Source organism: Dryas octopetala, chromosome 1 (genome assembly GCF_963921425.1).
Source record: "Dryas octopetala chromosome 1, drDryOcto1.1, whole genome shotgun sequence".
Classification (NCBI taxonomy): Eukaryota; Viridiplantae; Streptophyta; class Magnoliopsida; order Rosales; family Rosaceae; genus Dryas; species Dryas octopetala.
Genome location: NC_141366.1, coordinates 425,958 through 449,194, shown reverse-complemented (window position 1 = coordinate 449,194; position 23,237 = coordinate 425,958). Strand labels below are relative to the sequence as shown.

The following is a 23,237-nucleotide window of genomic DNA, read 5'->3' as shown; positions in this document are numbered from 1 at the left end:
TCAAGAAGATCATTTTCAGTGTAACCCACCCACCCATTCACCCAACCCCCAATTGTCTATTGACCTATACTCCAAAAGCTAAAGACTGATCCAATAGGCAATAGATTTCTTTTCTATGTAAAATCAATTTTAGATCAAGATAAACTACTTTTATAAGAATGAAAATCCAATTAGGCATCAAAGAAATAAATCCATTCCAATAAAGATCCACCCAGAGAAATATAAATTATAACAACAAATAGATAAGGAGACCTAAGCTTTAATTTCTTTAAATCTTTCGCAACCATAGCATTTTGTTGTATGATTTCATCTTTCTCACTTTTCAACTACAATTAGAATAGTGATTATTTAATTTATTTTGCACAATTCCAAAATAAATAAACTCAAACCAAAATCAAAAGAATGAAAAGATTCATAATTTAATAAAGAAAATAAATACGTGCAACTGATTTAGAGATTTTAAATTTTTTTTTTTTTGTTACAAAGGGAGGAGGCCAAGGAAAGAGGCCTAGAGGGGGGAGGGGGGGATCGAAACCCGGTGAGGTGGGGGCAGCACAACTGCTTGGCCAACTGGCCTACCCCAAGTCCTCGAGATTTTAAATTTTGATCTTCAAGAGACAATTAGAACTTTAGTAAAAACACATAATAATTATTCCAGAGGGATGGCACTCAGCTCAGGACCAACAGATAGAAACGTGAAAGAAAACCCAGGGTCTGATTCATCTGAATCTAAAAATCTGTCTTGGTTGTGGATATTATGAATCATCCATACAAAAAAAATTGAATATGGGCATCACGGCATCAGATTCAGGGCATGGGTTAATTTGGGGCCCTCCCAATTTGGGGGCCCTGTGCGATCACGCACAGGTCCACCCCCCTAATAGCCGGCCCTGACCGTCCCCTGCAACTAATCGGAGAGAGAGAGAGAGAGGTCGGCGAGTTAAACCGCCCGCGTGCAGTGGGGTCGAGGTTGGGACTTGGAGTGGCTAGGTTTGGGTGGGTTGTCCTTGTCATTTGGGTTAGGTTAGAATTGTATCGCTAGACCGCAGCACTGTATCGAAGCTCCCCTTTCGACTCGGCTGACTGCGCCGCCTCATTACTCAGCGGAGAGCTCGGAACGGCGCCGTTGGTGAACGATTTGGACGAGTCGGGAAAATCGGCACTACACATGGCGGCGTTGGCTCATGCCGTGAAGTGCGTCGTCGTTTTTCTCAAGAAACACGCTCGTACGGACCTTAGGACCGGGGACGCTCTGGCACAGCTACCTCTGGAGCTCTTTCTTTCTAGCACAAGGTAACCAATTAGAACGACGTAAATAATACACGTCGTTTTCTCTGGGTCACGACCTCTTCGGCTCGTCTTCCCTATAAACACCACTGCAGAAATTGCTTTACATAGAAAATTTGCTTAATACAGTTCGCTTTTGACTATTTTGTTTGTATATATTAATTGAAGCACGTTCTTTCTTTATCTTAAACATTAATTTTTCTGAATTAACTTTCAAATGCTGAAAGAAATGTCGATCATTGTTCTTGTGATTTCAGGTTGGATGTGATTTGGAATCCCGATGATTTCTCCGTTGAGGACTTGATCGCTCTTATCAGTGAAAAGGTTCTTTTTCTTGAATAAATAAAATAAGCGCGTGTTAAGGCTGTTTGGTTTCCTACAAAATTAATAATAGAAACTAATAAAAGACAACTTCATAATTGTTCATTATTTTTTTTTTATTGTATTTTTTAAAGAATTCTAGAAAGAATTGCTAAATGTCTCATTAATTAATTAATTGATAACAAACATTACACTGGATATGTATAGAAGAATGAGAAAAGCCACATCAGCAAGATAGTTAAAAGTTAATTCACTAATCTTTCAACTAATAAACTATTTCTGTTATGATGGATTCATCTGTTACATGTGTTACTTCTTCATTTTCAATTAGATTTCTTTTCCATGTCAGAATTTGAGCACTGTCAGGCTTCTGAGCGAGAAAACTAAGGAAATAGCTGACGTGGCTTATGCAAACGCGGTGAAAGGCCACGTACCTGCTGCACTAGGCGTGGATATATGGTAAATTATTGCGCTTGTAAGTATAAATAGGTTATATATAATACATGGAGATAAAAAAATCAGGGGCCCCTATAATCCGGGAGAGGGGGGACTTGTGCGGTTGCACCACCCAGGACCGACCCTGAAAGAATTAGCATTTAGGCCATGTTTGGTATCCTATTTACACAAATTTTTTTATTTTTTTTAAATGGTGAGTCTTAAGAAATTTAGTTACAAACATATTTTTAACAAGAAAAATATTTTTTTATTGATGGGAAAGGAGAGATTCGAAGTTGGGACCTCTTTCAAGATTGGAAAGAAACACACCAATAGAGCACAAACTAGTTTATACAACAAGAAAAACGTTTTTAAAAAACATACCAAAGTTATCCATTTTTGTTTGAGGACTTTCTTGATTTTGGGCCTGTAGGCCAATTTACTCCTTCTGGGCATGCGGATTTGAGCTTTCGCCAAAGAAAGAAAATAGAATATAGTTTAATCAATCGTCTCGAATCTGTCACCCTGACTAACTCTGCCCCCGCTTCCTTCCCAATTTGTTTCTTCGTCTACTTCATAGAGAAAAAGAACAGAGTCATCGCACACTGAAACACTTTAACGGAGAGGAAGAACCTTTCACTAAGACTGTAAATCTAGGTTTCTTTCGCCGCTTTAAGCTTGTACATGCTGCGAGATTCGTTTGGCGCTTTAAGCTTGTATATCTGCGCGATTCTGATCTGATATGGAAATGTGTGCTACATTGTTCGAGAAGTACTCCGGAGCTTTATTCCGAGCTCAAATTAGGGATTTCAATCGGACCTAGTGCGAGATCGACGTACTTCGAACATATCTTTGAATTAATTCACTTACATTTTAAATTGTACTGAAAATTTTAATTAATCGCAGAAAATACAAAGACTCGAACTCGGAGCAATGGAGCTCTTCAACTCGACTCCAAAATCTAGCTATTTCTCTTCGAATGTCGACGACTATCTCCGAAACTCGGAGAGTCCACAACGTACCGATTTATCACATAATCGTGAAAACCTTGATCCGAATGTTGACGACGATTTCCGGAACGCCAATAATGAAAAATCCTACTTGCTTGAAACTGATTCGAGCTTAATTAGCTCCATTCGCCGAGACGATAAGGCTCAGCTCATAAGTCACGCGAAACGACGCGTTGAGACCTCCTCAGAATTGCTAGACTGCAGCACTATATCGAAGCTCCTCTACCTCTGTTGTAACTTTGACTCCGATGAGTAATTAGGCGGTGCAGTCAGCGGAGTCGAAGTTACAACAGAGGTAGAGGAGCTTCGATACAGTGCTGCGGTCTAGCAATTCTGAGGAGGTCTCAACGCGTCGTTTCGCGTGACTTACGAGTTGAGCCTTATCGTCTCGGCGAATATAGCTAATTAAGCTCGAATTAGTTTCAAGCAAGTAGGATTTTTCACTCTTGGCGTTATGGAGATCGTCGTCAACATTCGGATCAAGGTTTTCACGATTATGTGATAAATCAGTACGTTGTGGACTCCGAGTTTCGGAGATAGTCGTCGACATTCAAAGAGAAATAGCTAGATTTTGGAGTCGAATTGAAGAGCTCCATTGCTCCGAGTCTTTGTATTTTTTGCGATTAATTAAAAGTTTCAGTACGATTTCAAATGTAAGTGAAGTAATTCAAAGATATGTTCGAAGTACGTCGATCTCGCACCAGATCCGATTAAAATCCCTAATTTGAGCTCGAAATAAAGCTCAGGAGTACATATCGAACAATGTAGCACACATTTCCATATCAGACTAAAATCGCGCAGATATACAAGCTTAAAGCGCCAAACGAATCCCGCAGCATGTACAAGCTTAAAGAAACCTAGATTTACAGTCTTAGCGAAAGGTTCTTCATCTCCATTAAAGTGTTTCAGTGTGCGATGACTCTGGTCTTTTTCTCTATGAAGTAGACGAAGAAACAAATTGGGAGGGAAGCGGGGGCAAAGTTAGTTAGGGTGGCGGATTCGAGACGATTGATTAAACTATATTCTATTTTCTTTCTTTGGCGAAAGCCCAAATCCGCATGCCCAGAAGGAGTAAATTGGCCTACAGGCCCAAAATCAAGAAAGTCCTCAAACAAAAATGGATAACTCTGGTATGTTATTTAAAAACGTTTTTCTTGTTGTATAAACTAGTTTGTGCTGTAGTGGTGTGTTTCTTTCCAATCTTGAAAGAGGTCCCAACTTTGAATCTCTTCTCTCCCATTAATAAAAAAATATTTTTCTTCTTGTGAAAAATATGTTTGTAACTAAATTTCTTAAGATTCATCATTTAAAAAAAAATTGTGTAAATAGGATACCAAACATGGCCTAAATGCTAATTTCTTTCAGGGTCGGTCCTGGGTGGTGCAACCGCACAGGTCCCCCTTCTGATTATAGGGGCTCCTGATTTTTTATCTCCATGTATTATATATAACCTATTTATGCTTACAAGCGCAATAACTTACCATATATGATATATCCACGCCTAGTGCAGCAGGTACGTGGCTTTTGTCCCTCATGTGGAACTCCAAGTTCGAATCCCAACCGCCTCCCTTTTTCTTCTTATTCTTTTTGCTTTTTTTTCATTCAGCAGCCTAACATATTACCTCTTCTCCTCTCCTGCTACTAAAATTAATCCTAAACGAAAATTACATTTACTTCCTTTTTATGTTTTCATTAGCCAACACCACTTTTTAGTTTTTAGCCTAAACTAAGTTACTTCTATTTTTTTCCTTTTCCTTTTATGGATACTAAATCCACCACACATTAATTATTTAATTTATATCCACTGTCTAATCCTAAACCACAAGATTAATAATTCTTATCAATAGTTGTCCACTATTAAGCCTATATCATTTTAGTTTTTGGATTACGCTTTGATTAATGTAAATGAAAATGGTTCTTAAGATGTAATTTCATTAGTCAATTTATACGTTTGTTTGAGTTTATACCCTTTCTTCTTTGGCTAATAACTTAATATAGAAGATTTTATCTTTTGAAAATCTAAATTGATCTGTACAGTGTTAAACAGCTTTTCATATAAAATTTTTATTAGGGAAAAGTTATTCTTTTTGGGTGCTGGCTTTGTGGAGCATATATAATCCTTTTTTTTTTTTTTTTAATTTCTAATTTCTCACACTTTATTTTCTATAATTAACACAAAAGATAAAAGAACATAAACAGCTGCTTTTGTACTTAGTGGAGAGGGCCCTCTGTATGTTAGGTTCAATCACATGGACCCTAGAGAGTATAAATTATGCTTTGGCTATCCTTAACAAGCTCTAATTGGTCCACCGTCCACATAGAGAGATAATCTGAGCATGATTATAAACATGGGGAAAAATATTGGAATCAACTAGTCTGATTTGACTCTCTTCATAGGATGAATTTCAAGCCTGGAAGGCTGGAACCCAACTAATAATGGCCTAAATTAATCCAAGACGAATCCTGTAAAGCATGTTTTTTTTCCTGAAATTTAATTAATTAAATAGCCACTTTATGAAAAGAGGTAATTTATTATAAATTTTAAGCATACAAAATCAAAGCATAAGCACATTGATCGAGATATTGGATGGGGATTTTGGATACCTAATGATGATTAAATTATTGAAACGTGAAGTTCATTTTAATTATAAAATGCATTCATGTTCTTTCAATGTTGGCCAACGTCACTAGTGACTTAAGTTCAAATGGGTTGCTTACGAGTTAATTTAACCCGTATGGAACCCAAACCCTAACGCATGTATTTGGAGTGACTTTAGAACAAGATTTTGCTTCATTTTGGTAGGAGTTTGATTTTAATAATAGTTAGTAACGGGGTGATATGTTGATGGTTACTTTAGCTTCAATTTAATTACTTAATTCAAACCAAGACGGAGAATATGGCTCAAATGTGCAACTCGGATCCAAAAATAATAAGGGGAAAAAAGCATATTTGAAGAATGTTCAGTTCTATCACATATAGCGCTCTAGAACTAACCAGTTAGTATGATAATACGATATTAACCATTCTTTTAGGTTTCCATTTAAATATCATCCTTACAAAAAATCAACAAAATCGTTCATTCAACTATTATTAAGCTAATTGTGCTCATGTAAATGAACGAACACAAGTTTTTCAATACAACATGAAATGATCGTAATAATAATCAAATGGGTGTAGTGTATATAGATTTATAAAGATTTTTGTAAACTTTTTTTAAGTGGCAAATTTTTGCAGAATTTACAAATTTTCATAGATTTTTGCGGAGTTCTATAAAGTTTATACAAATCCTTACAAATCTGTAGGGAAGAGATCAGATTTATAATTACTTTGAAATACACATGAAAGTCTTTAAAGTCTATTAAAATTCATCATTAAATAAATTTCATAAAAGTCAATGACTTTTTTAATATCCATAGACGTTTAGATTTTTTAAAAGTTTTTAAAAGTCTTAATTTAATATCACATGATTTTTATAGACTTCTTAAAATTCTTAATTGAATACATATAAATTTTTACGGACTTTTTAAAAGTTTTTAAAAGTCTTAATTAAATACCACATGACTTTTTAAACTCTACAAAAGTCTTTTAAAATTCATATACAATACACCCCACTTATGATTGATGTTTTGGTTGATTTTTTGTAATGTTAATCTTTAAATAGAGATCTAAAATATGAACGGTTTAAATCATGAGATTATATTGTGTAGTGGACCCAAAAAGGTGGTTAGCACCCTATTATTTTATTAATTGGTTAACTCTGGAGTATATATATTGTCATTTCGTCACTTTCAATCTTTCCCTTTTGATAAGGCCTGGGCTCTTAGCAGTTGTATATGTGTGATTAAAAAAATTAAACCATATATTAAGATGTCCTTTGTCAGCCAGTTTCTATCATTTTCTACATGGCTCAAAGACGAGGAGCAGCTAGTGTAGTGAATGATGAGGGGCTTGAGGGCATATGCACATGTTTAAATAAATAAATAAATAATTAATTAATTAATTAATGAAGGTCATGGAGAAGTCTTAGTAAAGAAGGGGAAGATGGGTTTTACCGAAAAATCGAAAAACAAAAGGGAAGCTGGGTCAGCGATGTGCCATTAGAAAACTTGGGTCCCAAGATATCATCGTAGCCGTCGTTATGGCTACAAGTACAATCTTGGATCTATTGTTGTGACCAAAACAAAAACCCATAAGGAACCTTCTTCCTAATCCAACAAAAAAATTTAACGAAAAAAAATATATATAAAAAAAAAACACTTGATTTGGATGTGTTTGGGTTATCCTATTCTTTGATCGAGGTCCAACCCTCATACACCAAAATCACAATTATTTTGACAAAATAGATATGAACCTTGGTAGTGCCATTGCACACGCAAGGTGCTTATTATTTTAGCAGAGAATTAATATGTATCTATCTATAGATGTTGGAGAAATGACACAAGCGATGACATTCCCTTTGCGAAAAAATGTTTTGGAGGATTCTAGTGGTATATTAATAAATTTTTTTAAACCAAAAAATAAATAAATTTGCGATTGACTTCTTGGGGTTAGGTACATAAACTTTACTTAAACTCGTGGGTAATAAGAAGAAGTCATCTCATGAGGATTTTATTACTTAGAGAACCTTTCATAAAATGATCAAAATACATCGTATCCACTGATACTCCATGATCATAGGATTTCATTTTTCTTCATTAACAAGTCACTGTACAGTATACTTGCATAATCGTTTTTTTAATCAAACAACATTGAGAGAGAGGATTTGAACTTAGAAATTTCATGCGTTGGAGTAAATACTCTAAACCACATTTGGAGGACGGGACTGGACAAAACTAAGCAATTAAAAAGAATAGTAGTCTATTGTCCTATGTTTGGTGAACTTATTAAGAATTTAGGACATGACTCACACTTCAGACTATAATACTAAATAATTAAGGATTTCTGTTCCTTGCTCAAAAATTGTCTACTATGACTAAGACTTAAGACTTAACCACCATTCTTTTGAGGTATATGTTTACTCTCTCTCTCTCTCTTCCTTGTTATGTTTCCTGTGCACGGCAGTGTTGCAAAGTATAATGCACATCATGTTTCCTGCAGCCTGCAGGCTACAAGAAGATACATCCAACACAGCCAATAGGAGAAGAAATTTCCTAATTTCGTGCAAGAAGAAGAAAGGTGTTCAGGCATGTGAACGCTCAGAAACAAAGTGCTACCAAACAAGACCGAAATTCCCATGATCTATTTATTTATGGATAGCCAAACATTAACTCGTCACTCTCACTTGTTATGACCACAATGCCCTTGATTTAAAAAAAAAAAAAAGCAATTTATTTACATTTCCTGTTATATTTTATAAGATAGCTGGAATGACTAAACTAAAAGTTTCATGAGAAATATGTGCTTGACACACCTTTCTTAAGTTGACTAAAACTTTGTAGCCATCGATCATATATATGAGTACTCTTTTGATTGACTGTTTTTCTTCCTCCAATGGGTCTCTCATCAAGTCATCATTGACTGATAAAAAACAATAAGAACATAAAAATAAGAGTTCACAAGTTAAAAATGGGGGCAAGTTTGTCATTGCAAATATGGATTCATTGGATTGAATGAAAAACCAAAGTTGTGCCCCTATCATTCTAGAAAGCTGACTGCTTGGTCATTTCATTTAATTAAGGTCATTGGTCAACTAGTGTTAAACTTCTTATTCAAGCCACCAAAAGTTTAAAATTCAGAACCCCCCTTGGAAGCCTCTAGACCCCTTGGAATTTCAACCCCCCAATCCCCTCTAAAAACTTTTAAAACCCACTCCCAATTGCCACCCTCCTCCATCACTCCCTCCTTTCCTTTCCCGCAAACCTTAAACAACATTAGAACAACCCCGTCCTCAATTTCTATCTCTTTCTCTCCCTCTATCCATCAAGCCTCAAAAGGCCAAGACAACAAGCAAGTGCAAGAATTCATTCAAAGAGTTGTGATCATCACAAAACCATTGAAAATGGGCAGTTTAGTTGGGCATGTAGTACCAGGCTTTGGGTTCCTTCTCATTGGCTTATGGCACCTCTTCAATCACATCAGGCTCCATGCTCACCAACCCAACTCCTACACAGCTCCACCATGGTTCCCCACCTCCAAGTTCAAGTACTTGGAGCTCCTCGTGATCATAGGAGGCTCCTCTGCCTCCATTGCCATGGAACTCTTCATAAGCCCAGAGAAACATCAACCTTTTGATGATGATGGGACCATCCCCTCCAACCATCTACACAACTTTGAGCACTCTTCAATCTCCATGACTTTCTTGGTCTATGCAGCTTTTGCCATCCTTCTTGACAAAGTAGGCCCAAAAGCCCAACAGGCTTTGACCCAATTCCTTGGGGCCATAGCCTTTGCACAGCAGCTCCTCCTCTTTCACCTTCACTCTGCTGACCACATGGGCCCTGAAGGCCAATACCACATGCTTCTACAGCTTGTGGTTCTTGTTTCTCTAACCACAACCCTTATGGGAATTGGCCTCCCCAAGAGTTTCTTGGTCAGCTTTGTGAGGTCCCTCAGCATAGCTTTCCAAGGTGTTTGGTTTATGGTCATGGGGTTCATGCTTTGGACACCAGGGTTGATCCCCAAAGGTTGCTTCATGAATTTGGAAGAGGGTCACCGTGTGGTTAGGTGCCATGGCGAGGAGGCACTCCACAGAGCCAAGTCCTTAGTGAACCTTCAATTTAGTTGGTTCTTGATTGGAATAGTCATTTTTGGAGTGTCCCTCTATATGGTTTTGGTTCAATTTTATGGCGAAAAGGTTGAGTATTTTTCACTATCAAGGGAATTGAAAGATGAAGAAGAAGAAGAAGATGACCCAGATGATGTTGAATCCCAAAAGAAAGAAAGTAAGCTCGGAGCCTCAAAGAGTTTTATCAATCAAATGGAAAAAACAGCCTTTCTGTCCATAGAAATGGAAAGGTAGACAGTAAAAGTGCAAGGTACATAGATATGTTTATTAGGAATGTATGTGTACAAATTAATTTGGTTGGTGGGAATGGGATACCATTATTTAATTAGGCCAGCCATAATGTTGGTTTAATTAGTTAAAACATAGATTTGTTTGGTGTGGGAAATTGTTTGGTTTTCATATATTGAATATTGGTGGGTTGTATCTTTAGGTTCAGTCTACTCTTTTGTGTTGGGTGTGCATATGAAAAGTTATTGGTGAAAGAGAGAGGCAATTTATTATATCTTCGAAATTATTCATTGTGAAAAATTTGATTTGATTATAAACTTTACCTTGTTTTTTTATATATATTTGATTTTATCATTAGTTTGTTTTTAGTGAATTTTTTATGATGTAATATTATAGGTTTAGTTTGAGAATCTCATTTCTTAAGCTCAAGCATCAATTGAAAACTTTGTGACTATCTTGGAGCCAAAGAGTAAGTGAGGTAAAATTCATTTTGAATTTTCTAGACCCGGTGTAAATTGACTATCTTTGACCAGCTCAATGAATTAATTTGGTACGCGAAAATTAAACCAGAATACCTTCGATTACCAAAAAAAAAAAAAAAAAAAACCTTTGTGACTATATTCTATTACCGTACCATTTATGATTATAAGCTATTATGGTGATCAATTTTGTATATGCTAAAGGTTCTAAAAATAATTACAAAGTCATGATTAAAATCAACTAACTCATTTAAGTGTTCTAGTAAAATATATATATTGTGATTATAAGTACTTAAACTTGAATAACACTCAAAGCCATTACCACTAATTATTATAACACTCACAGAAACTATACCAATTCATGACTCCTTTCCTTGTTTCGTCTTCTAAGCAACATCAACTTTGATAATAACCCTCGCGTCTATAAAATTAGAGTCTATTAATGGTAATAATAAATCAATAAACCCAATAAAATAGTTAAGACGATGATTTTAGGTGTGACAATAATAATAATAATAATTTATAGCATTTGTGTTTGACAAGCAAGTGTCTCCTCCAACCACGTCACTGCTGACTAGGCTAAAATAAATTTGAGTTTTGGCCACTACTCATCATAGTCTCATACATATGTTTCAGGCAATCATATTCAATTATAGTAGAGCCCCATAAAGTACAATTGCATAAATAAACAATAAAAATAACAAAGAAGATTGAACAATAAACTAATAACTGAATTGGGAAAGACGTGGAGAAAATGAAATGATGTGTAAACTGGTTAGAGGTTAAATAATCATTTAGTTATGTTTTTTTTTAACCCTTTTTCATAAATTACTTCTTATAAATGGGATGCCACTTGTCTTTTTTACTAAAGAATATGAAATCTTGGCCAAAAAAAAAAAAAGAATACGAAATAAAAATGGCTCAATATCCCATATTTATTTAAGAACTAAAAGAGCAATCGACAAAAAAAAAAAACTAAGAGAAAAACTGACATTTCCAATCTAGAAACCATGTAATTAAGTCGTTTAATTTAGATTGAAATGAAGAGATATTCATTGGAGTAACGACGTTGGGCTCATTGTGCCACAATTAAGCATGAATGATAATCTTGGCCAAAAAGAAAAAAGCATGAATGATAATCTAATGACTCGAAAATTGTACATGACTACATGGTGATGTGAATGGACGTCCATGCAAAATTGGGTTACTGTTTCTTGAAAGCATCATCCTCGATCAATAGCTAGAGGTTTGGACAACCATCATCATGTCGTGAATTTCTCAACCCCCTTTTATGGTCCCACATGTCCAAAAAGGGGTAAAATATTCCAGACATAGATTAATCAATTTCGTTATTTCCCTATTTAATGTCCAAAAGCAAAAACTTTTTTTTATAAATTAGTCAATCTCTGAACTTGGCAAATATTGTGATAAGCATATATCTTCTTGTGATATACACAATCTCACGATCAATGGGCATTGCTTGGCAGGCTTTCCAACATGTATGAAAATGAGTTGTCCAACTCCCAAAGTTAATCTTTGTCTCATTTGACTATACATATAAGTCAATAATATTATCCTCTAAATTTGTCTCTCTAATTAATGCTGAATGGGTGATTAATCACACAACACTCATCCCCACTACAGACAATCTTTGGGAAAACTTCCCAATACGATACATATATACCTTACTTACCGTTATTGGTTTCCAATATATAATCTAGTGGCCTATTTAATTGCAATTTTTGTCTTTATCGTAAATTTCTTACATGATAATGTGCCAAACTCCCAACTCTAGCTACTAGCTAGCTTTCCTTGCACGCTTTGAAAATATTCTTTTGGGTTAAAAATCTAATTAAAGATGCTAATTAATAGTGGAATTACCATGTAACTTAATTGCTAATGTTTATGAGCTTTAATTTGTGGGTTAAGTTCACCCACTTTTTTTTTTTTTTTTCTTAAAAAGGAGTACGAGGTTGCCAAGATGCTTTCTAATTAAGTTAATTGATCTTTCTTTTTCTTTTTTTTTTTCGATAATTGATCTTTCCTTTAACGCTGTTGTTTTCCAATCATGTAAATCGTCCTTTATCTTCAGGCATATCTCATATTTGCAGCATATAGTTAAATTTTAAACTTGTAAGTAATTGTAAATTAATATATAATTAGAGTAAAATGTTTAGTCTTAACTTTTAAAAAAAAAATTTATGTGACATCAATTTATTCAATATGATTTTTTTTTTTATATAGAATTCAATGTATAAATACCATATAAGTTAGACAATATTAATTTCAAAAAAATATTGAGACAAATAACATCTTCCATAGAGCCCCATGAATTCCAAGTGATATTCATGAGTTGGTTAGGAGAGTAGTAAATTCAAATAATATATACCGTACCGTTTGTAAATTAACAAATATAGCCATATAGGGAAGTATTCTTTTCGGATAATTTGGTAAATATAACATTTTTAGTAAATCTAACTCATTAATTATATTAATAAGAATGATAATAAAAAAAATTATATATATAGAAGAAGGCTCCATGTAGGATCCTACAAATAAAATTATATATATATAAAATAAGGCTCCATTGTAAAATCTTACAAATAAAATTATTTGTAGGATATCTCGTAGGGCCCACTCCTATATATTTTTGGTAATCTGAACTGTCTATTTTTTAGATCTTTATTCATAAATCATCTTTGCAAAAAATTAATCAAATCGAAAATCATTTGCATATTTAACTTTGACCAAACAAATAAACGATTTTATCAAAAAAAAATTTACTCATCTATTTGTTTGATCAAATTAGATAGACAAATAATTTTTGAAATTCGGATTGTCGAAAATATATGAGAGTGAACCCCACAAGGCACAAGATATCCTACAAATAATTTTATTTGTAAAACCCTAGAAGGGAGCCTCCCTCTTTATAGATGTGGAGCTGCTAGCATTAATGAAACTGAACCTACCTCCAGTCAAGTCATGGCATATAAATAGATATATATAGTGCATGACTGCATGCAGTGGATCAGTTAAATGGTGGTGTTCAACTCATGTGATAACTAATATGCTTATGCATGAGACCCACGTGTGTGCAGTGGTTGCGGAATCAAAATGAAGCATCAAATATCTAAAGTTCTAAACCCATGTATGCATATATTATGTGAATACTGAATAAATTTAAATAAATTAATATCAGAAAGACTGGGAGCTTAATTGATTAAAACAAACTTAATTTTAATTTCTCCATTATCTGGAATAATCAGAAATACAACTAGGCAAACGGTTATTATTAAACAAAATAAATATTTCATAGCAAAAAAAAAAAAAATTCAAATCAAATGGAATATATCCCAACAAAAACCTAGCTATTGAGTATTGACCCTGCAAATTGATAAACCACGCTTCAAGCCTTCAAGTTCAGTCAGTGGTCCAGTATAAGGGGTTTAACAGTTTAACGATCGACAATTAGGTTTAATGGTTGGCCTTAACAATTTGGTTTAACGGTTGATCGTTAGTAGTTATGTTTAGTGGTAGACCATTAACAATTAGGTTTATCAGTTGGTCATTAGTAGTTAGGTTTAACGATTGGGCGTTAACAATTAAGTTCGACAGTTGACAATTATAGAGGTATAATGAGTAATAAAAGGTCTTTTTTTTTTGTTGCCCCGAGAAATAAAACGGTTTACATAGTTGGTTTAAGAGTGTAAAATTTGTTCAGGTTATGTGTTTAATTACATAATGGGGGCATTTTAGGAATGTTATATGGGTATATTGAGCAAATCTTAAAAATATTTAAATGACAGGGGGTGTAGTGAGAAAGAGGGTTACAGTGTGCAAACGAAAGGTATGAATAGAATTTCTCACTTGATAATTGTAAATTCCTTGTTCTGCGGACGGCGTCGTGTGACAGAGCTCTCTCTCCCTCCCAGTAGTCCCTGCGGAAGTGTATCTGTCCCTGACTCCCTCTAGGGTTTCAGACAGAGCTCAGAATCGGAGAGTTTTAATGGTGTGGTGGATTCCGTAAGAGCCATAATAATAGATGGAAAACTCAGACTCTGAAGAACCACAGAAGAAAAGGCCACATTTAAATTCCCTTTCGTCCACCATGGCCCGTAGCTCCACAACTTCTTCACCCAATAACCATAGCGTAATCCCTCTCTCTCTCTCTTTCTCTCTGTCTCTCTCCATTTGTAATCTGTCTGATTACTCACGAAAAATTTGTTTCCAGTAAATTTAAGAGTTTAGAAAAGGTTTAATGATTTTTTTTAAAATTATTGTAATAGAAGGGTGATTGGAGTTGTTGGGTGCTTTTTTTTTTTTCCTGGTTTGGATTTGCTTTCGAGAATGTTATAGTTGTATTCTCTCTATTTGCTTTTTGAAGAAGTGTAGGACAAGGGAATAGAATTGGAATTTTTGGACTAAGGATGAAAGGGTTTCTGTTTAATCATGTTTAATTGGGTAATTGTAATTGTGTACATTTATAGTTCAATGTATCTCAAGTACACTTTAATTTTGATTTGCAATAGGAAGAAGATTCAAATACTTGTGTATGTTTGTATATGTATGCATGTCCAGGTCGATGCAGCAGTTCTCCAGTATCAGAACCAGAAACTTCTTCAGCAGATAGACAAACAGAAGCATGAGTTGCAAGATCTTGAAGTGAAAATTAAAGAACTGAAGGACAAGCAAGTTTCTTATGATGACATGTTAATCACAGTGAACCAACTATGGAATCAGGTTATCTTGAATGTTTGCTTTGATATTCTTCCTTTTCATGGTCTTAATTTTCTACACCGGTATGACAACTATTTTCTGATGGTGATTTCATTATTTTGATATTTAGTTGCTTGATGATTTAATTCTTCTTGGAGTATGTGCTGGAGGAGGCCAAAATGCTTTACAAATTTTGGATCGTGCTGATTATTCTCGTGGTATTTTTCAGCATACCTGTTGTTTTATGCTACTATATTCTTTGTTTCTTCATTCTTTTTAATGACTAATTGAAGTTTTAGTTTTTTGTTTTGTTTCACATCATATAAACTTAATTGACCTGAAGTGCCTTTCAGGTTCAATTCCATCATGTTCTGCGGAAGAGATGTTTCTTTGTAGACTCCTACAAAGAGATTCTATAGAAGCTAATGATAATGATGAAATTGTTAAATGTGTTGGAGAAGCCCTCACTTTGCGTCATACATCTACTAGGGAGTTGTTGAAACTATTAGAAGATACCATTTATGCTCAGAGGGAAAAAACAGAGAACATAGCCCACTATTTGAATGGAAAGATATCTTCAGAAGGTCAGGAGATGGGAAGTTTTGTATTAAATTCATCATTTTACAAACTAATTTCATACGATTATGTTTTCATTTTGTAACATATATTTTTGAAGTAGTAAGTGCATCAGGAAATCTGTATTGATTCTATGTTATTTTTGTTTTTTCTGTGATTCTCAGATTCTATCATCCAGTTATCTAAGATTGATGATATGATGGAAAGGGAGGCTAACAAACTACGGGAAGTGATTGATATTCTTCACTTGAAGCATAAAGAGTATGCTGATGTAATTCAAACTCATATTAGCAGCCACTCAACAGATGAGTCTGAAATTAGACGCATTACAGGTTTCTGAGATGGTTATTTCCACTAGTCTTTGTGTTTTATGTGCATAATTAGCGTAGGAATGTATAGCTGGGGTCCACACTTGATTACAGAGAGCACACACTTAAATTTCTTTTCTTTGATTTTTTTCTTTCTTATAAATGAAATTGAACCTAGGATCTACCCTTCATTCCATCCCACCCATGCCACTTGAGTTAGGGCTCATGGCAACGGATGTATAAGTTCCACATCATATTTAGTACCTTTAGATTTTAGGAACTATGCTGAATTTCTGACAGAGAGCAAGTATCAAATTTACCAATTTTTGGTGATGCTACCTTTTGATTGTCTTTTGAATGTGTACATGTTATGGGTAACAGGTGAGCTGGATGACAGCATGGCTGAACTAGAGGAGAGTAGGAGAAAACTAGTCAATTTGAAGATGCAAAAGGATGTTGCATCTGGGATGCATAACCTTACTTCTGGTGCAGTGAATGGAACCCTGTCACCTGAAAAATCAACAGAAAGGACAATAAGCTTGCGGGAACTTAAAAACTCAATCGAGGAAACAAAGGTGTACATATGTGGCCAAACCTCTTTTGCACTAGCTTCCTCTCTCTCTCTCTCTCTCTCTCTCTCTCTCTCTCTCTCTCTCTCTCTCTCTCTCTGTGTTTGTCTGTCTGTCTGTCTGTCTCTCTCTCATCAGGACATGTGTTTGAGAATATGTTGCAGATACTTGCAGCCGGCCGCCTTTCCGAGTATCAAGATGCACAGGAAGAAAATCTAACGTTGTCAAAACAATTGCAAGATTTTCAGGTTTCTAGTTTTGAATTTTTTAAATGTTTGATAGTTGACATTTAGGGCCTGTTTGGTATCCTATTCAAATTTTTTTTTCAAAAATTAAGATTTTTTTTTAATGTGAGTTTTCAAAATCAATTTTTAAAATATGAAAACTTGTTTGGTATGAAATTTGAAAACAATTTTTAAATTTAAAAAATGATGACAACTAAGAAAGAAGAAAGTGTAAAAAAAAAAAAAAGAGAAAAACGATGTTTTATCATTTTTAAAAAGAGGCATGTTTTTGAATTTTTTTCTAAAAACTATTTTTGAAAATGGTCTACCAAACACATTTTCTTAACTAAAACTTGGTTTTTTGTTTTTGAAAAAAAAATAGTTTTTGAATAGAATACCAAACAGGCCCTTACATTTTTCAAAGATTTCATTGTGTGTTTACATCTTTGATAAAGCAATCTAACTTAAGATATGTTTCTCACAGAATGAACTGAAGGATGACAAATATGTACACTCATCTAGAATGTATGCTATGCTAAATGATCAACTCCAACATTGGAATGCTGAAGTGTCCAGATACAAAGCATTGACTGATTCTTTGCAGGTTAAACTACTTTATTTTGCATGTTTGCAGATGCTTTAAATGCTTGTCCCATATGTTCTGTCTTTTAAAAAGTATAATTTCAGGCTGACAGGGCTCTTATCATGAGAAGGGAGAAGGAACTAAATGTCAAAGTAGAGTCAGCAGATGCAGTTAGGAATGCCATTGACAATTCTGATTCTAGGATTGAAGAACTAGAGCTTCAGCTGCAGAAATGTATAATTGAAAAAAATGATTTTGAGATAAACATGGAAGAAGCTATCCAGGATTCAGGTAAAAACCATAGAAGTTTGATATTTGTTCATATTAATTGTGAATTTGCCCAAGTTACTTAAAGATATTCCGTGCTGCAGGAAGAAAGGACATTATAGCAGAGTTTCGTGTGATGGCCTCATCTTTGTCTAAAGAAATGGGAATGATGGAAACTCAGTTGAAGCGGTGGAAGGAAACAGCTCATGAAACGCTTTCCTTGCGTGAGAAATCCCAATTTTTAAAAGCTTCATTAAGTATGAAGGTTGACTTCCGGTCCCAGTTAACTCTCGTACTCATATCTTTTATATTTGCATTATATTGTGGACGAATACTGATGGGGTACCCATACAATTTGGGAAGAAAGGGATATATTGATATTTTTAATCGTGTTGGGCTAATCAAATTTACACACACATGCACATATATCATAAAAAATACTTACAATTTTTTTCTTTTGATTAGTTCAAGTTTGTTTTTATGGGAGAACTGATTTGTGATCTTAGAGTAAAAGAAGTCTCATGATTGATGCTATCTACTTGGATTTGTAATGGTTTTTGTTCTTACTATTTATTTTTATTTAATTGTGGAATATCCTCTGAAGTTGTCTAATTCTTTGTTTTTGGAAGACAAATGAGAAAAAGAGCTTAGCAGACAAATGTGCTGAACATATGGTAGAGATCAAGTCTCTTAAGGGATTGGTGAGATTCTCTCTTAGTCTTCTCTTAGTCTTGCTTACAGATTCCTTCACTTCAAATATCATGTGTATCGATTTTCTTTTTTGAGCCTCCTCAATGCTTTTAATATACCTTTGTATATGTGTCAGTTTCCATCAACTGCTCTACATGCAGGTCCTTTATATATCTATATCTGCTGTTTAATTCTTATTCTATACAATTTGACAATTTAAGATTCAGTTCGACTTTAAGAGCCTTATAAGTCACCCTGTAAACTGTGTTTCCCAGTCAAATCAAATTTATATGTATTTGTTTGCCTGTTGCAGATATTTTATTTTTTAGCTTCATCAAATTTTTGACACCCTAAATGGCAATGATATAGTGTGATCTTCATGGAAATTGGCCATTGTTTGACGATATAGTGGAAGCATTATTTGATGATATCTTTGAGGGTAGTTAGTCCGATTTAATCATGGAAATACGCATTCTGGTCATGAATGTAATAAAATGAATAGGTATGCAGTTATTACCTAACAAGAAAGCAGGGGAAAAGAACGTATGTAGATATTGGTACTCAAACTCTGAGTCAATAGTGCATTGTGACCATTTAAATCCATTTTGAATTTGAAGACATGTGGACTGTACTATAACTGAGCTTATGTGAGTAACTGAAGAGATGAACATATTACAGATTGAAAAGTTGCAGAAGGAAAAACTGGAACTGCAGATCTTCTTAGACTTGTATGCACAGGAAAGCTACGAAAACAGGTAAATCGTTTTGTGGGTGCTAGGGGGGTGGTATTGGCCTTATATGATGATTTGTTGACTGAAATTCTGTGGGTATAATATATTGTTTTATTAGTTTGCAATTTTGAATTTCCCACTTCTAGAGTAATTCTCAGGAGAACTTTAACGTTGTGCAGTATGCTTGTTTAGCTGTCTTTATGTTGATATGAAATCAGGAATAAGATGATTTCTTCATTCATAGGATTTGTGGATTCAATCAAAGTTGTGACAGATTCCATCTCGAATGATATGTTGGCTTCTTGTTATATAATTGAGATAACTATTATTATTACTTTCTTTTTTACTTTCCATTTTATGTGCTTTTGCCTTCTATTCCATATAAGTGGGTCTTGAATAATTTCTCTCAGTGCATTGAAGGTTTGAATTTTGAATTTCAGAGACTTGATGGAAATCAAAGAATCAGAACGCAGAGCTTACTCTCAAGCTGAAATGTTCAAAAATGCATTAGATGAACATAGTCTAGAGTTGAGGGTGAAAGCAGCCAATGAAGCTGAAGCTGCTTGTCAGCAAAGGCTTTCTGCTACTGAAGCTGAAATAACTGAATCAAGGGCCAAACTTGATTTATCTGAGAGGTTTGTTTTTTTCTTTGTTCAATTTTACATAAGGAAACTGGCTTCTTCTTCTTCTCTTTTTATTTTTTATTTTTTTTTTAATACTAATATCTACTTAAAAAGGGTAGGAATTTGTTATTCCATTTTCATATTTAGTGGATTTTATATGACATATGAGAGTTCTCTGAAAAAGAATACTGAATTAATCAGCAGAGTTATTCATAGCCATCCAATGTGCTTACATTTAAAGATCCAAAAATTGTGTTACTGTATATGTAAATTAAAGGGGCTGTTGATCCTAACCCACATATATATATATATATTTATAGGAATGTATAAATAAACTTGATTACAGACTGAGCTCAGTTAAAAAATGTAGAAATTTAACTTAAAGGCTTTTCTGCCACTGAAGCTGAAATAGCTGAATAAAGGGTCAAGCTTGATGCGTCTGAGAGGTTTCTTTTTCTTATTGAATTTGATTAAAAAAAAAATATATGCGATCTGGGGTGTTTTGGTTTTTGAAAATTAATAGATTACTTAATAGGGGGAGGGGTATGTTATTCTATTTTTATATTCAGTGTCTTTTTTCCTTCTGTTACAAACATCATGGGAATATTCTTTTTCCTTCTGTCATTCTATTTTGTAAAATGTTATTTTTTAAATTCTTTGGTTTCAAATAGATATCATACAATTTTAATTAGTAATATATATTTTGTATGAATATATTACTATTCTGTTGCTCAGCTGTTAGATCATAAATATGTTTTTGTTTTTTCACTGAAAAGAAAATATGAATTATATGTAACCTTTCAGCATTATTTTTGAAGGTTCATTTTTATCTTATTTATTGGGGATGATCTGGACATATACTGGAAACCTTAGTAATACTATGCTTTCACTTTTATCTGCAGGGATGTTCTGGAGCTTACTGAGGCTATTAGAATTAAAGAAAAGGAGGCAGAGGCTTATATATCGGAAATTGAGGTGTCTTATTGATGTTTATCTGATTGATATCTGCAAGTTCTGTTCCTTGATATTTGACATGATTTTGTTCTCTCATTCCCTCTTCACCTTCTCTTTTCTTTCTGATTAATTTATTGTGTTCCTGCAGACCATTGGTCAGGCATATGAAGATATGCAGACGCAAAACCAGCATCTGTTGCAGCAGGTTACTGAGAGGGATGACTATAATATCAAGGTCTTTCTTGTTACCATTTTCCTTGATTGTTGTTGGCTTTTTTCTCTCCACATTATTACTAAGTTCATTGGTGTGGTTGGATGCTATCTGGTAGTTCCTGGTTTTTAAATGAGATCTTTGGTGCAGCTGGTTTCTGAGAGTGTGAAGACAAAGCAAGCACAGAGCTTTCTACTCTCAGAGAAGCAGGCATTGGCAAAGCAACTTCAACAAGTAAACACATCAGTAGAGTCCTTAAAAATGAGAATTTCCCATGGTGAAGAGCAGGTACGGCTTCTCCTATAGTCTTATGCTGATAAATTTTCCATTTGTTAACCTTTATCAAGCAGTAATTGAATTGTGCAGATGAAGGCTCTCCTGACAGAAGCTATAAAATCTACTGAGGAAGACAGACAACTTGCAGTCAACCTGGAGACTGCAAAGTGGGAACTGGCTGATGCTGAGAAGGAGTTGCAGTGGCTTAAATCTGCTGTTGCTTCTTCAGAGAAGGAATATGAACATACTCAACAGGATATCGATGATATCCAATTGGAACTAGACAATGAGAGGTAGTGTTTTGTCCATTTTGATTACTATGGCTTATCATGGAATTTCTGATTTATTCACCATTTTTATATATCTAGGAAGATAGTATGACTGTATGCAGATACAATTTTGAAATGTAGGATCCCATTTCCCATTTTCACCTGCTGGACATAAGCACTAGAATTAGATGCCTTGGGTAATTTTGTGATAGGCATTAGGCTAATCAGGATTTCGTGAGTAGGGACAACGCATACAGCCATTGTTGCAAACTTTCTACTTTTCACTGCTCGAATTTCTTTATGCAGGTTGCCTTTCTGCCTCTATTAGTTGTAATACTCAAAAGTCATAAATTTTACTTCTAACAAGTTGAATTCTTGTTATGCAGAAGCTTGAGGATGAATCTTAAGGAAGAGCTCGGGGAATTAAACGGCAGCGTTGCTGAGATGAGTTCTGCAACTGGAGAGGCTGCAATACAGAAACTCCAGTCCGAAATTAAATTTTGCAAGAATATTTTGCAGTGTAGTGTTTGTACTGATAGGCCAAAGGAGGTAAGGAAGAATATTCACCTATACAATTGTCTGACCAGTGTTTGAGATGCAAATTTGTTACCCTTTGCTAAATCTTTGATGAACTGATGGATGATGGTGCTAATTATTTAATTGGCAGGTGGTAATTGTGAAGTGCTTTCATCTATTTTGCAATTATTGTGTTCAAAAAAATCTAGAGATCCGCCATCGAAAGTGTCCTGCCTGTGGAACTCCGTTTGGTCAGAACGACATACGGTTTGTTAAGATATGAAAGAGTTTCCTATATCCTGTATTTATGACCCCCTCCGGCCCTCCCCCCTTTTTTGATTGCTAAGCATCTTGTAGTAAATAGTGAAGAACTGATTGTAGTTTCTCACTTTTGTAGCTATGAAGCTGATAAATTTTGTCCCTATGTTCTGTAAATGAGTTTTCTTTTTCTTTTTTCTTTTGTGAATATTTGTTATCCATTATCTATTATTTTTTTAAGTATGTAATGGAAAAAGGAAAAATAAGGAACAAAAGAGGAAAAGGAAAGACCATGTTAATTGCAAATTCTGGAAATTGTCTCCTTTTTTGTTTTTGTTTATTTGTTCGTTGGTGTCTTATTATTGTCATCATTCTCTTTCCTTTGGAATGATTCTGGAGCTTCTAGGGTCTTAAATCTCAATTAGTAGGAAACCAGTTAAACTAATGAAGTTCAAGTTCAGACATCAGAATAGAAGTGGAAGGAAGTGGATGGGAATCCCACATGTTAAGATTGAAGGTGGCGCATTGTTGCATGACCACAGCAGATAGGTCTATGGCTTAGCCATTGGAATCAAGGATAAGGATCTTCAGTTTTTCACCTTTGCTTGATGTTGAATCAACTGTTTTTTCTTTTAAAAAAATCTAAATCCTTCTTTCTTCTAAACAAATACAAATAATGCAGTGTTGTAATATAAATATCCACATGAGATGTACCAACATCCATGTCTTGACTCTTCACTTATTAGGACAAGAAATGCAGAGACACTTCGAGTCCGTCCAGTCATAGTATAAGACATGGCCCCAGGTCCTATATCCAAGATATAAGTCATATAACCCAAAATTTAGAGGATAACGTTGGGAGTTTTAAAGTCTTGAAGATCATTTTCTTGCTATTAGCAGATTTTTCTAATTGGAAAATGTAAACTTTGTAAAATTGCTGTACTTTAATAGGTTTAGCATTTATATGTGATAAGGTGAAAA

At 34.5% G+C, this 23,237-nt stretch overlaps 2 protein-coding genes across 2 annotated transcripts; both read left to right on the top strand.

Moving 5' to 3' along the window:
- Nucleotides 1–8,852: 8,852 nt before the first annotated feature.
- Nucleotides 8,853–10,207, top strand: LOC147296008 (uncharacterized). The gene has a single exon (XM_086229074.1). The coding sequence runs from the start codon at nucleotides 9,053–9,055 to the stop codon at nucleotides 10,010–10,012; it is 960 nt and encodes a 319-aa protein (XP_086085200.1). The 5' UTR covers nucleotides 8,853–9,052; the 3' UTR covers nucleotides 10,013–10,207.
- Nucleotides 10,208–14,383: 4,176 nt separating this feature from the next.
- HUB2 (histone mono-ubiquitination 2) lies at nucleotides 14,384–22,579 on the top strand. Its single transcript, XM_086229496.1, has 19 exons — nucleotides 14,384–14,635; nucleotides 15,064–15,225; nucleotides 15,332–15,419; nucleotides 15,555–15,785; nucleotides 15,942–16,109; nucleotides 16,467–16,660; nucleotides 16,819–16,902; nucleotides 17,363–17,482; nucleotides 17,566–17,752; nucleotides 17,833–17,993; nucleotides 18,358–18,429; nucleotides 19,097–19,173; nucleotides 19,590–19,784; nucleotides 20,675–20,747; nucleotides 20,875–20,961; nucleotides 21,088–21,225; nucleotides 21,304–21,506; nucleotides 21,869–22,031; nucleotides 22,150–22,579. The coding sequence occupies exons 1-19, from the start codon at nucleotides 14,528–14,530 to the stop codon at nucleotides 22,279–22,281; spliced, it is 2,643 nt and encodes an 880-aa protein (XP_086085622.1). The 5' UTR covers nucleotides 14,384–14,527; the 3' UTR covers nucleotides 22,282–22,579.
- The last annotated feature ends 658 nt before the right edge of the window (nucleotides 22,580–23,237 follow it).